At 35.7% G+C, this 14376-nt stretch overlaps 1 protein-coding gene across 17 annotated transcripts in view; it reads right to left on the reverse strand.

Moving 5' to 3' along the window:
- Positions 1-14376, reverse strand: part of LOC149474338 (protocadherin alpha-C2-like) — a 371807-nt gene that overhangs the window by 222329 nt on the left and 135102 nt on the right. For 2 of the 17 annotated variants that reach the window (XM_089660749.1, XM_089660685.1), the window contains exon 1: positions 4094-6275. The exons of the other annotated variants lie outside the window; for them this stretch is intronic. In XM_089660749.1, coding sequence (XP_089516875.1) covers positions 4094-6265 — 2172 coding nt within the window. In that variant the 5' untranslated portion in view covers positions 6266-6275. Of the gene's footprint in view, positions 1-4093; positions 6276-14376 lie in introns of those variants that run through there. 17 annotated transcript variants of the gene reach the window in all.

The following is a 14376-nucleotide window of genomic DNA, read 5'->3' on the forward strand; positions in this document are numbered from 1 at the left end:
CTTGAGATCAGCTTTAATAAGTGAAAAAGTCTTTAGGATTGATCATAGTAAATTCTCTCAAAGGGGATATCATTAATTAAAGAAAAATATAAAATAGGGAGACGTACTGCACACTGACTTTAATAAATAAAATACAGTGCCTACCCAATTTTCATGATGGTGAAAAAAACATTCCCAAAAGAAAATAGGGAGACGTACTGTACACTGACTTTAATAAATAAAATACAGTGCCTACCCAATTTTCATGATGGTGAAAAAAAACATTCCCAAAAGAAAATACATTAGACCTTTAGTTATAGACTTTCTTTCTGCCTTATCTGCTTTTCTGTACTATCATAAATGAAGCCATATATATATAGTTATATATATATATATATATATAGTTGAGATGAATAATGTTTGTCTAGATGGTATTGTACACTGAGTGTGGAAAATAAACAGAGAGAAGAAGTATCACCTTTATGTTGGAGAGGATATGGAGCAATAGGGACAATGGCTCATATATGGTGGGAATGCCCAAAAATTCAGTTATATTGGCAGGAGATAATTTATCATATACAGGAGATTTGGGGGACATCTATCCAGAATAATCCATGGGTATGTCTTTTCTATAGAACAGAGTTGCCGGTAAAACAATATAAAAACAGTTTATTATATCATCTGATTAGTGCGGCAAAGGGGTTAATTCCTAGGTTTTGGAAGGCCCAGGATCCCAGGAGAGAGTAGAATATGTTAGTAGGATGGAGGAACTTTGTTACATGGAGAAAGATGAAATGGAAAAGTTTAGAAAAATTTGGGGTAAATAGTCTGAGTTTAGAACTTCAGAAAAATACTTAAAAATGAAAGGTCCCCTGATAGAAGTACCAGAGGATTTAAATGGTTAAAGAGATCTATATATATGACTAGATTAATAGGAGGGGAAAGAGAGGATAAGATGGGACTGGACAGGGGTGGGTTGGGGTGGGTATGGGGATAAAGTTTATATGTATGATGTAAAAAGATTTATGATGGTTTTGTAAGGTATTTTTTTTTTGTTTTCCTAAAAGAAAATTTAATAAAAGATATAATTGTAAAAAAAAAAAAGAACCATCATTGCAGTTTAAAAACACACATGTGGAGAAATATAATTGAAATTAAAAAAGAGTTTTATAGTTTCAGTACTACCTCGTTATATTATACTTCTATTTATAATGTTGTAGTGCCATATCATTATCATCTGTACATCTGTATCATCATTATCATAGTTATCTTCATCATCATCAATAGATACAATTGGAAGCAATTAGGACACAAATGTATACATATACTGTTTAAGACACAAATGTATACATATACTGTTTATATAGAGAATCTACACATGAAGTAAATTATTTAAATTCAATCTGGAGGTCTTGAGAGCACAAATTAACTATGACAGGATATATGTAGAGACCAGGTTTCTCAACTGATGCTTTAATATAGTATTGATTTGTTTGTTTACTTATTTGCCTAGTTCAAATATTTTATTATATGTTATAAAGAACACTGACCCATCTACAAATATCTATTCCCAAGGAGCTAACAGGTAATCCCCTAACCACTGTAAGGCACACAGAAATGCCAATATGGGAGGAGCCCAAATAACCTATAGCAAACGTTTGTGTTTTTTTTGCAACAGGACTGATATTGTAATTTGCTTTTGTTACATTTACCTTAACTTTCCAATCTAGAGCTCTGTAATTGTCTGTAAAATTTAAGACAATATGGCAACCTGGTTGGTTGGTGTACAGAACACAAGTTGGTGTACAGAACACCTCCAAAAATGCCATTTCCTGCTGTGTGTTTGGCTCACTGATTTTCCTGGAAAGCATTTTTTGGCTATACTTCTCCTATGGATCACAAGAGTGCAGTTTGCTCTGCACTCCTCTGACTTCTATTTAGCTGACAGTGGGCTTTAAATATCACTCAGCCATTCCTGGCTCTGGAAAGATCCCAGCCATATGGTCAGGATCCACCCAGAAGCCTCACCGCCAGCTGGCTCAGTCTCTTAGCATGCCGCTGAGAGCCTGAGCCAGCTGCTCCTGCCCCCTCCACAGCCCAGCCCTCCAGTCAGCGTTGAAGGGGCTGAGCAGAGAGCCAGTAACTGACGGTCACTGACTGAGAGCAGAGCATTCAATATTTTTTGCTCAGTCTTAGAAGCAGTGGGGGACAGATGCAACATTGGACCAATGCTGCATCCACTGAGGTGAGTATAATATGTTTTTATTTACAGAACCCCATACTTCTCTTGTAAGATACAAGTCAGTGTTTAGGCATCCCATGTTGTTGAGTTGCTCAACAAGGGTTAACCATTTCTAAAGGGATACAGCTACTGCAACTTTCCTCGTTAGAACACAGAAAGTGCATCAGGTGATTTTATCAACCAGTCACTCCCATTCAGAATGAGTATGTGATCAGCTTGAAACAAAGAGTTATTTCTTCACAGCAAAAACAGTGTAGGAATCTGCTACAAAGTCTGTTAAATTCCCTGCAATTTACATTTATCACCCAGATGGGACTTTTTTTCTCAACAAAAGTGGAGTTACTCCATAAATGCAAGACATTATGGTAAAAATTACTTTGCTCAGGGTTATTAGAATTTATAAATTATACATCATTACAGTATGGTTTGATTTAATAAAGCATAACACAAAATATATTTTCATTACTATACTTATATATTATATGTTTTGTTCCTCAGAAATCACCAGCTTTAACTAGCATTAAATGCAAGGGTCTATGAAGAGAACAAAAGTTGCAGCCATTTGAAATGGAACTAAAATTATGTTTCTGGAAAAGAAAGTAGGGACTCATAAGAAGTAAAAACTTCTTGTTTGAAAATGTTTGAAACAAACATCTGTTTTGCATGAAAAAAGTAACATTTGCACACCAATATAATATTTATTTATAAAAATTTAACATTTAAATGAAAATACTAATGTAGAGATAAACTAACTCATGTACTGTAAATCATTTTGTATTTGTATTTGTGTAATGCAATGTAATGTAATAAGTGCACAATTTATTTGCCTTTAGTAAATCAACCCCATTGGGTTAATTATTATCCAATAATGTAAAAAGCAAATAGCACATATTTGACTATTCAACATGAACAGGAATTTGTTGTTCACATGACTGGATATTAGACATAAAAATTTACAAATCTTTTGAGTTAATATTTTTAGCTTCTTTAGTATTATAGACCATATAAAGCTTGTTGTAGAGCATGTTCAATCAACTACTGTACAACAGTACTTCTAATTCAATTCATTCATTCTTCATTCTCATTTATCGTAGACACAGATATACCAACCACAATTAAGAAGTTCAAACTTAATATGCTCAAGGTTTACTAGATCGACCCATGAATACTAAATAACCAAGAATTAAATGAGTCTATCATCTTAAATATACGATATTGACAGCCACTACCAGCAATCTATATTAAATAACAGTAATTGTAATAATTTTCAATTTGTGAACTGTAATCATAATGAAGTCACATTTCTCATGGTACAAATTAAACAAACCTTATAGGAGGTTCATTAGATCCATCTTTACTAGAATGAAGTTTCATTTTGTAACAGCAAAACACCAACTTGCAAAAAAACAAAACAAAACAAACACTCTAGTATAGCCCGCACCCACCAAAACATAACAAATGAGTAAACTAGATTTTAACAGTTCAACAATAACAGCATAATGGGGATCCACTTCCTTGAAGCTAATGCTAGTAAAGTCGCCTTCCCTTCCACTACTGTCAGCCTTATAACAAAGAAGTAATTTTAAATCAAAGAAACATTTTGCAGCAAATAAAAACTAAACCTATAATTTCCCTTATAATAAGATGTTAAGATCTGTGAGCTCTTTTGCATTTGGCTTATTGTCACAGGCTTTTTGTAAAACAATTGCATAGAACTGCTTAGGAAGGCCTTGGTTGTGTTTTTGTGAATGTCTTACTGTACCTAATTGCTTTCAGTGTCTATCATATACATCATATAAACAAACAAAAAGGTAAACTTGATATTTAACTTGCATGAACAGCATAGTGGGCAGTATTTCTATTCAAATTTACCTGATTTGAAGGATTGAGCAGGGCCCCTGGTTGGTTTCCATGTTCTCCATTGTTTGTCATTTGGGAGCTATTTGGAGTGAAAACTATTAAGTCACTTTTTCTTTGTAATGAGTTTGAGCATACATTGTATTGTGTTTGTTGGGAGTATACCCAACTACCTCCGGTGTTTGAGCAGATCCTGTAATTTTCCTTTAGGTCATTCACTTCTTTTCTGCACTTTTGCCACCTTAAGACAGTAAAGGCAATCAGTGTAATAAGAAAAATACTTGATATTACACAGATGGCAACAACTAGGTATATATTTGCTTCAGTAAATTCTTCAGTGATTCCTTTGGATTCCTGATTATCATATAGAATTTCCTCTCCGGATTCCACCAGGGACATTACAATTTCTATTACTGCTGTCATGACTGGCTCACCATGGTCCCGAGCTACCACTATTAGTCTATGTTCTTCATCTAAATCTGTAAAGGGACGCTTTAATCCAATGTCTCCTGTATGAGGAGTAATAATAAATGGAGTTTTTCCTGATAGATCCTTAAAATGATATGATATCAACGCATTGTATCCTGAATCAATATCTACAGCTCTTACTTTAGTAACCAAGTGCCCAGGCTGAATTGATTTTGAAATTTGTAATGCCAATGAAGGAAAAAGTGGCATAAAAGAGGGAGCATTGTCATTGATGTCTTCTATGAAAATATTCAGGGTAAGGTTTGAGTTAAGTGGTGGTAAACCAGCATCAGTTGCTTTTATATGGCACTGGAAATACGTCACTTGTTCATGGTCAAATGAAATTAAAGCAAAAACTTTTCCATTGTCTGGATTGATAGAGACATAGGAAGATATGGGGATCCCATCAACAGTGCTGTCACTAATAGAATATGTGATGAAGGAATTCTGACCAATATCTGGGTCAGATGCTGAAGCTGTATATACATGAGAGCCTGGTGGATTGTTCTCTTTGATAAAGATTGTATCATAAGCTTTCTGAAATAATGGGGCATTGTCATTCACGTCACTTATATCAATTTTAAGAGTTTTTGAAACCAACAGCGGTGGCACGCCCTCATCTCTTGCCACGATTACAACTTCATACTGAGAATTTATTTCTCGATCCAACTTCCCATTCACAGTTAAAGAAAAATCTCCCTTGAAAGCAGGATGTATTTTGAAGGGTGAGGAACCCACAATGTTACAGATAACTTTTCCATTTAATCCTGAATCTAGATCATGTACGCTTATGATGGCAACAGTTGATCCTTGTGGAGAGTCTTCATGAACAGAGACAGCGAGTGAAGTTACTGTCATCTGAGGTGGATTGTCATTGACATCTATAACAGTCACTAGAACTTTACAATGTCCAACTAACTGAACATCTCCATTATCAACAGCGTCTATTTGTATTTCATACATTTTTGTCTGCTCAAAATCTACTTCTCCAATTACTTTGATTTCCCCTGTATGCTTGTCTAAACTAAACACTCTGTTGATATCTTCCTTTGTTGTTTTACTAAATGTATATATTAAGTCTCCATTTTTTCCCTGGTCTAAATCTGTGGCATTTAATTGTATTACTAAAGACCCTTTAGAAGCATTTTCAATCACACTAGCCTGATAAAATGGCTGAGTAAATGTTGGAGCATTGTCATTAGCATCTTCCACTGTGATAATGATTTCAGATGCACCACTTAACCTTGGTTTACCACCATCATAGGCTGTAAGTGTGAGATTGTGAACAGAATGCTTTTCTCTGTCTAGATATCTCTTCAATACAAGCTCTAATGATCTGATTTGATTCATATATTTCTGGAAATCCAGTGCAAAATAATCACTGGCACTGAGCTCATAATTTGTAACAGCATTAGTTCCAAGATCTGGATCAGCTGCTCCTTCTACATGAAAACGAGATCCTGCAGGCATTAGTTCAGAAATGACAAGGTTGCTCACAGAGGATTGAAATGCTGGTCTATTGTCATTTATATCTTCTATCTCTATATCTACTCTATACATCTGTACAGGTTTATCCACTATAACCTGCAGAGGAATAATGCACAACTGTAGGTCTGGACAAAGCAGCTCTCTGTCTATAGTCTCTTTAACAAACAGAATTCCATTCTGCAGATTCACCTGGAAATATTCCTTCTCATCTCTAGAGACAACACGTAACATTCTTGAATTAATCTCACCTAAATCCAGTCCCAGATCCTGTGCAATTCTTCCAACAAAGGTGCCATGTTTAGATTCTTCTGGAATGATATAATGCAGCTGACACAGAACCACATCCCAAGACACTTGAAGCAGCAAAATATGAATCAATCTGTTTTTCCCTTGATATGGCAGATTTGCTTTGGACATATCTTAGAATAACTGAAGCTGAAGATGATAATTTTTCCAATAAGGATGGCATTAACATTTACTGCAGATCCACAGCAGAAAAAAAAGAATCCAGCATGGCTGATGTCATACACAGATATTCAGAATCAGCAACAGAGAAATGTATTTGAGCCTCATCTTCCTGCTATATGTTGGTGCAGAGTGACATCTAGTGCATAATATTCAACTTGCATCCAGAGTATTTAAACAATATATGTGATGTAAACTTTAATCTTATAGTGTGCTCTCTTTCATTATATACTCTTTACTGTTACTGATTTGAGGCTTTGTGAGGAAATCCTGATATTCTAGTCACATCACCCATTCTTTTTCTTTAAGGTACTCTGTTCCCTTTACTTTTACAGGTGTGTATGTCCTATTGTGTACACTACTATTCCCATTTCATGGAAAAGTACTAGTCTGAATAAACATTTTCAGTTTTGGATCTTCAGGTTTTCTTTGAATGTGTATCATTTACATTGTGAATGTCTTACAGCACCTCCAGGGTTAGCCTCTATACAGCCAGGGGCTCAATGCCTTGATCCATCTTGTCCACGTGCAGTGTGTGTGCCAGGGTGTAGCCTTTTGGCTATGGCTGATTGCACATGTAAGCATGAGTTGGTATTGGTGCACATGCATTAGCACGCATTGCATTTCTTCCTGCTCTGGGCTTGCTCACAGGCCTTGGAGGGTATTTTAAAATCTCCACTTCTGATGGCTGGTGACAGTGGGCTTGGGGATAGGATCCCTTGCCTGCTGTCACAATGGGGGATCAGGTTGGGTGCAGGCAGGTGCTTTAGTAACATGGGACACCCTGAACATGGGTGTAATATGTAACATGTTACTAAAGGTGAACTTTGGTTTTAATAACATATTACTTTCTAAGGTTAGTTTTCAACTATCCTCCTGCTAGTTTGAGATTGTGTTGCCCTCCTGAACCTTATTTATTCTCTTAATGGATTTGAAGGTTTCAAGCATCATATTAAGTTCCTGCAGTCTCTCCTGATATGTTTTATCCTTCAGCATCTGAATTTTTTGTTTCCTATTACTGGACTCAGTCTATCTTATCAATTGTTTTCTGTAAGTGAAGTCTCCTGTTCTGGCCAACACTCTGCCCCAAATATTATTTTCTATCAAAGGGTAATTTTTTCTTATTGACATTATTTTCATTTGGAAATGTTGAACTGCAGTTTTCACTGTTTTGACTAATCGTCCAGTAATGGCAGTCATGTTCTATGTTATAAACACCTCCAGGAATATTAACCCTATTACACACCTTTGTGGCATTAGCAAAAAGGTGCCTTGCTCACAAAACCTTCAGTTAAATCACTTAACAACACAAACAGAATAAATAGAATGGTAACTAGTACAGAGCCTTGTGGTGCAGTTACTGGTCTCTATTCTAAATAAATGGCATTAAAAAAACACTTTGGTATCTATCCTTTATCCAACTGAATATCCACTGAGCCACCCAAGGTTTTGAAAATGTATTTATGAGGTACTTTTGTGGAACCATATTAAATGCTTTGATGAAATCAAGACCATTCATGTTTACTATCTCATTATTTATGAATGAACACAGGTTGATCAATACTGATCACCCTGATGTTTATTCAAGGCAGGCAAAGGATTGAAAATATGACAGTCATATTTAAAGATCCTCTGCTTGGTCATCCTGAACATCCAATCTGTCAGCCCTCTTGTCCCCTTCACTGCTGTTTCCACCACTATAAGGTGGGAGAGCAGAAGAGGGGGTTGGTGGGCACAGGGGGCTGTGCAGGAGACACAGAATTGCATTGTTTGTCCTGTGGGGGGAAGAAGCAGGGGGTTAGAAGAAATGGGGGGATGGGTCTGTGCAGAGAAACCAGTATTTTTTACCCACCCTCAGCAGGCCACTTGTAGTGGCAAATCGAGAGAGTCACTTTCTGAATAAATTGCTATCAACTTGGTCAGAAGGGTCTTGAAGTTCCCCCTCATTGCTTACATGTGACTGTAAGTTCTTTCCTCTTCAGCTCCACACCACTGCTATTTTCCCTTTCTGTAATAATGGAGGCTTTGTTCTATCAGTTGATTGAGAAGGCAGAGAATGCTGGATGAAGCTCTCAGTTTTTTCATTCTTGAAATAGGGTGTCAAGGACCTTGGATAAATTTAATGTTGCCCCAGTGTTTGATCCCTCAGACAAAAACAACCACAGCCAGTAAGCATCATTCTGCTTTCAGCAAATCATGCAAATTCTTTTTATCATTAATCACATTCACGGATGCTTCCTTTTGTGCAGGATCTCACTCAGCCTCCTATTGTTTTAAGAAGGCAACTTCTTCCACACAATTCCCTTCCAAAGATTTTACTACAAAAAGCACAGACACCAGATAAGGCTGTCAGAATTGCTGGCCTGTCTAAGTCCATTGCCAGAGATAGCAAACAATAGAGGGCTTTTATTGTTTGTTCCACCCTACATATACTGTATGTGGCTGTACCTTGATGGATAACTTTCCATGTGTTGATAAGCATTCTGATATTGTTCAAGTTAAAGCTAAGAAGAAACTGGAGCTTGGCAGAATATCTTTCAGCTCCCACACCTTTACTCAGTTTTCACCTGCTCCCCTATAGTTTCGGTTACAAAAATAAACCTGGTGCTTTTAAGCTAAATATATCATCTTTACTATGCTGATGGTAAACTTTTAAACAATACAAATGACAAGGCAGAAACTTCTGCCTCTTACATTTCTTTTGACAAGGTGTCAGTCTTGTTCAGGAAGTTTACTAGAGTATCCTTATCAACCAAACCTGATATAAAACCAGCTTTCCATCTATTTCTGATAACTTCTTTAGGCTTTAATTATTAGGGTTTTCATTTTAATGGCAAATTTTGTATTAACTTTATACTTACTTGCAATTACTCTTTAATTTCTTTAAGCATATGCTCTATCATTTTTTAGTTGAAGTCTTTTCTTCCTTTCTTGAATGGGTGGTGTGTCAAGTTAATTGCAATTTTGGTGTCCTCCATTACTTAGATGATTTCTTGTTTGTATACCCTTCTGAATCTTCTTTGTGCTGGGATTATTTTAATTATTTTTCGTAGATAGTAACATCACTTTATCTATTGCCTCTTTCTGTATCATCTGGGTGTGTTTGCTTTTTTCTTACATTTTCATGTTGCCCAGTCATGTCTTTATTTCACCATGTTAAAAAATAATTCCTTAAAGGTATGCACAAGTAATTTTAATCTTCTATATCTGGAGATTTATTAATTCAGTTAGTAGATGCCATAGGTGATGTTTGTTTCTCTAGTTATGAAATGGTGTTGCTTCTGGCAGCATTTTCATTTTTCTTTTTTGGAGCTTTTTGGTTTGGTGAGATGACAGTGGCAGAGCCCTGTATTTAGCGTTAATGAATATCTGTTTCTTAGATTTCCTGCTTCATGATCCATTTTAATTCACCTTGATTCTTCTCCTGTTACTTGAATTCTGTCTCATAGATGATTGTTTAACTCTTTGGATAATTTTGGCCTATCAGGTTTCCATTTTTCCTCACTCCTTCTATATTGGAGAAGACATGGAAACTGGTAATTTAAGTTTTATATACTCTCACTGGGTGGTTTTGCCTATTGGCATTATGATTTAGAAGGTTTTATCCCAGGTCTTTCCTGTATTGGCATCACTTCAGTTTAGGGTTTTTAGAAGATGATTTAATGAGCTGTGGTGTCTGGGGAACCTCACCAGCCTGGGCTTGGTCATCCAACATACGTTTTCTGTTTTCTGTTTATGTATTCTTTTATTGTAATTAGAGATGAGCGAATCGAACTTGGCAAAGTGGAATTCGTTTCGAATATTAGGAAAAATTCGATTCGCACTGAATCCGAATTTTAGCAAACTTCGGGTGCACGAATCGAATTTTCCCCGATCAGCCGGCAAAAAGTGTCACTGCAGAGAGCTCCGCTATTTCTGACAGTTCTCTGACAGTTCTGACAGTTCATTTACAGCGGTTGAAACATTGTATCTATTTGTTTCCATTTAGGATACAGATGTTTTTATTCGGAAATAAATAGATACAATGTTTCAACCGCTGTAAATGTGAAGGAACTGTCAGAGAACTGTCAGAAATAGCGGAGCCCTCTGCAGATACACTTTTTGCTGTACTGAAATTCTTCTTCTTTTCATTCTTCTTCTTCTTTTCATTCTTCTTCTTCTTTTCATTCTTCTTCTTCTTTTCATTCTTCTTCTTTTCATTCTTCTTTTCATTCTTCTTCTTCTTCTTTTCATTCTTCTTTTCATTCTTCTTCTTCTTCTTTTCATTCTTCTTCTTCTTTTCATTCTTCTCATTTTTCTTTTCATTCTTCTTTTCATTCTTCTTCTCATTCTTCTTTTCATTCTTCTTCTTTTCATTCTTCTTCTTCTTCTCATTCTTCTTTTCATTCTTCTTCTTCTTCTTTTCATTCTTCTTTTCATTCTTCTTCTTCTTCTTTTCATTCTTCTTCTTCTTCTTTTCATTCTTCTTTTCATTCTTCTTCTTCTTCTTTTCATTCTTCTTTTCATTCTTCTCATTCTTCTTCTCATTCTTCTTTTCATTCTTCTTCTCATTCTTCTTTTCATTCTTCTTCTTCTTCTTTTCATTCCTCTTCTTCTTCTTTTCATTCTTCTTTTCATTCTTCTCATTCTTCTTTTCATTCTTCCTCTTCTACTTTTCATTCTTCTTTTCATTCTTCTTCTTCTTTTCATTCTTCTTCCTCTTCTTTTCATTCTTCTTTTCATTCTTCTTCTTCTTCTTTTCATTCTTCTTCTTCTTCTTTTCATTCTTCTTTTCATTCTTCTCATTCTTCTTTTCATTCTTCTTTGCATTCTTCTTCTTCTTCTTTTCATTCTTCTTCTTCTTTTCATTCTTCTTCTTTTCATTCTTCTTTTCATTCTTCTTCTTCTTCTTTTCATTCTTCTTCTTCTTCTTTTCATTCTTCTTCTTTTCATTCTTCTTTTCATTCTTCTCATTCTTCTTTTCATTCTTCTTTTCATTCTTCTTCTCATTCTTCTTTTCATTCTTCTTCTTCTTTTCATTCTTCTTTTCATTCTTCTTTTCATTCTTCTCATTCTTCTTTTCATTCTTCTTTTCATTCTTCTTCTCATTCTTCTTCTTCTTTTCATTCTTCTTCTTCTTTTCATTCTTCTTTTCATTCTTCTTCTTTTCATTCTTCTTCTTCTTTTCATTCTTCTTTTCATTCTTCTTCTTTTCATTCTTCTTCTTCTTTTCATTCTTCTTCTTCTTCTCTTCTTCTTCTTCTTCTTTTTCTTTTCATTCTTCTTTTCATTCTTCTTCTTCTTTTCATTCTTCTTTTCATTCTTCTTCTTTTCATTCTTCTTCTTCTTCTTTTCATTCTTCTTTTCATTCTTCTTCTTCTTCTTTTCATTCTTCTTCTTCTTCTTTTCATTCTTCTTTTCATTCTTCTTCTTCTTCTTTTCATTCTTCTACTTCTTCTTTTCATTCTACTTTTCATTCTTCTTCTTCTTCGTCGTGCCCCGTGACTGCCCAAATGAGTGAAGTGTGCGGTGATTCTAAGATCGACGGCACTCATCTGCATGTCATACTGACTGACAGTATTATTTCTCTTCCCCAGCAGACTCCAAGGGCATTTAAATTAAAGGTACAGTGTTCTGCACTAATATAAAGGCTCTCTGAAGCCTAGAAACCCTTTTAATAAGTTAAATTCGCAGCAAATAAATTCGCATCGAATCGAATTTCTCCCGCAAATTCGGCGAATCAGCCGAATCAAATTTTTGAATACTTCGCTCATCTCTAATTGTAATGGGTAACCCCTACAATAAACACCATAGCCACTTAAAATCAATATTTGTATTTGGCTCCTACATTTCATACCATGAAAGGGACTGCCATGTATAACTTCTCATGTAAAAAATATGTAATTTTTGAAATATAACATGAAAAAAACATATAACACCCTATCCCCTAAAAACAAATAACAATCCTTGTTACAAAGAAGCCCCTGAAAGGAACAAACAAACACAACTATTGATAATGTGTGCACTAGTCACCTTCTTACCAAACACAACATCCTAACAAATATGAATAGTACAACTGTAACACCTAACTATATACAAAACATAACTGGGAACATGCTTAACCAATATACTGTAAACCTATAATACTAACACAAAGGCAATACATCCGTGCATTACAAAAAATAAACATGGAACAACAATTTAATCAAATTCTGGGGAGTCCATAACCATATAATGTTGCAATGAGGCTGAGATCATCCACAGGATAGCTTCCCTTGTATCATGGTATGTAACCACTTTGCAAGGCATTAAATTGCTAAAGGCATGAAACTCTTTATAAAAGTAGAACGCATTTACACACATGTCAAACAGGTGCCAAATGGTCCAAGACAGAAAATTAGCTCAGCACAGGATCTGTGGATTGATGTAAACCAACTGAGCTGTTGGCTATTGAAACTTTTGCCAAACCACATTGTGGCACAGTCCTGACTAAACAGTATAGCGCCACCCACACCCACACACAGTATGATGAGTTTTTCATGGTGTTAGTGATGTTGGTCATTCGGCATCATGCCAGAGGGACAAGGCTTGTTTTTGTTAAACTTGGTTATTATTTGAATGGTTAGCCTGATCATTTAAGCCAGCCAAGCTATTTGGTGGTTATTTAAATGTTAGGTTTATAAATGGTTTATTTTTTTATCCCTTGGTTACCCTCAAAATAAACACAGTGGCCAACTAAATTATTACTATTACTATTAATGCTAATCAGTATCAAATTCTCCTTTCCCAAGTGCCAGTTAACAGTTCCCAACAGGAAACTATATATCTATACTGGTTGTGGATATTAAAGAGCAGGTGAGGAACTGAAATGACCTCCTCTACATCCTGTATGCATATACAAACAGTCTCATCTTCATTGCACTGTGGTAAAAATCAAGACTTTAAGCATGTTTTATAGATATTTGTTAAAGATTTTTCTAGGTGAAACATGGTATATAGCTGGGTAGAGAAGACAACAATGAATGTAAAAATATTACATATAAGCTTTGGCAGTGTAGCACAGAATAACAAAAGACAACTCACTTTTAGATGTAAAAATTCAGAAGGTATCAAACTAAAGCTTCATGAAATAGTTGCATCTGCAATATTATTATAAACCTGAATTTTCCATGCCCTCAACATAATCATATCATACCAGTTGTCTGAAAGAATGATGAAAAACTGGTCAATACTAGTATAGTTTTCTTTGAAATCACTGTTAAATTCACACTTACTAGAAGACTGGGACTCCATGGTGGATAACAAACATAAAAGCTCTAGATCTCTTTCTGTCCATGAGATGGCCCTTAAAGTATTAACCTGCTGGTATTATACCCCCTCTAGACTACACATCATGTTCCCAGAGACGTCCCATCATTGATTCCAAGGTTGTGACCTAACTGGCACCATTGTCCATACATTTTGGGCCTGTCCAGGCCTTTCATTGATATGGAGTAAGATCTCTGCAGTGGCCTCTGGTGTGGCTGATGCTCCGATGCATTTGTCTATGCAGACTTGCCTACTGTGAGCCCATATACCAGGAATACGGACTGAGGTTATGAGCCTTTTTGGAATGAACATTACAGATGTGCCTTTTTTCTGTTGTATCTTATAAACATTTAAATGTTATAAACGTTTGTAAACAAAAGCAATTCACACTTACTAAAAAGGATGGTTTATGTCAAGCACAAAGGATTGCCACTACCCCCAACTAGCCCATGTGAAAAAGATATAAGGAGCAGCCTCAACTTACATGTCTCTACCAAACCACACACCCTGCTGCATTTCATCCCACCCACCGGGCCTTAGTCATAGTCATCCTATGACTAAACCCTGGTGGATGGGGGGAAATGCATCAG

The sequence above is a fragment of the Staurois parvus genome, unplaced genomic scaffold (genome assembly GCF_062004578.1).
Source record: "Staurois parvus isolate SC_StPar_1 unplaced genomic scaffold, SC_StPar_1.0 ptg000006l, whole genome shotgun sequence".
NCBI lineage: Eukaryota > Metazoa > Chordata > Amphibia > Anura > Ranidae > Staurois > Staurois parvus.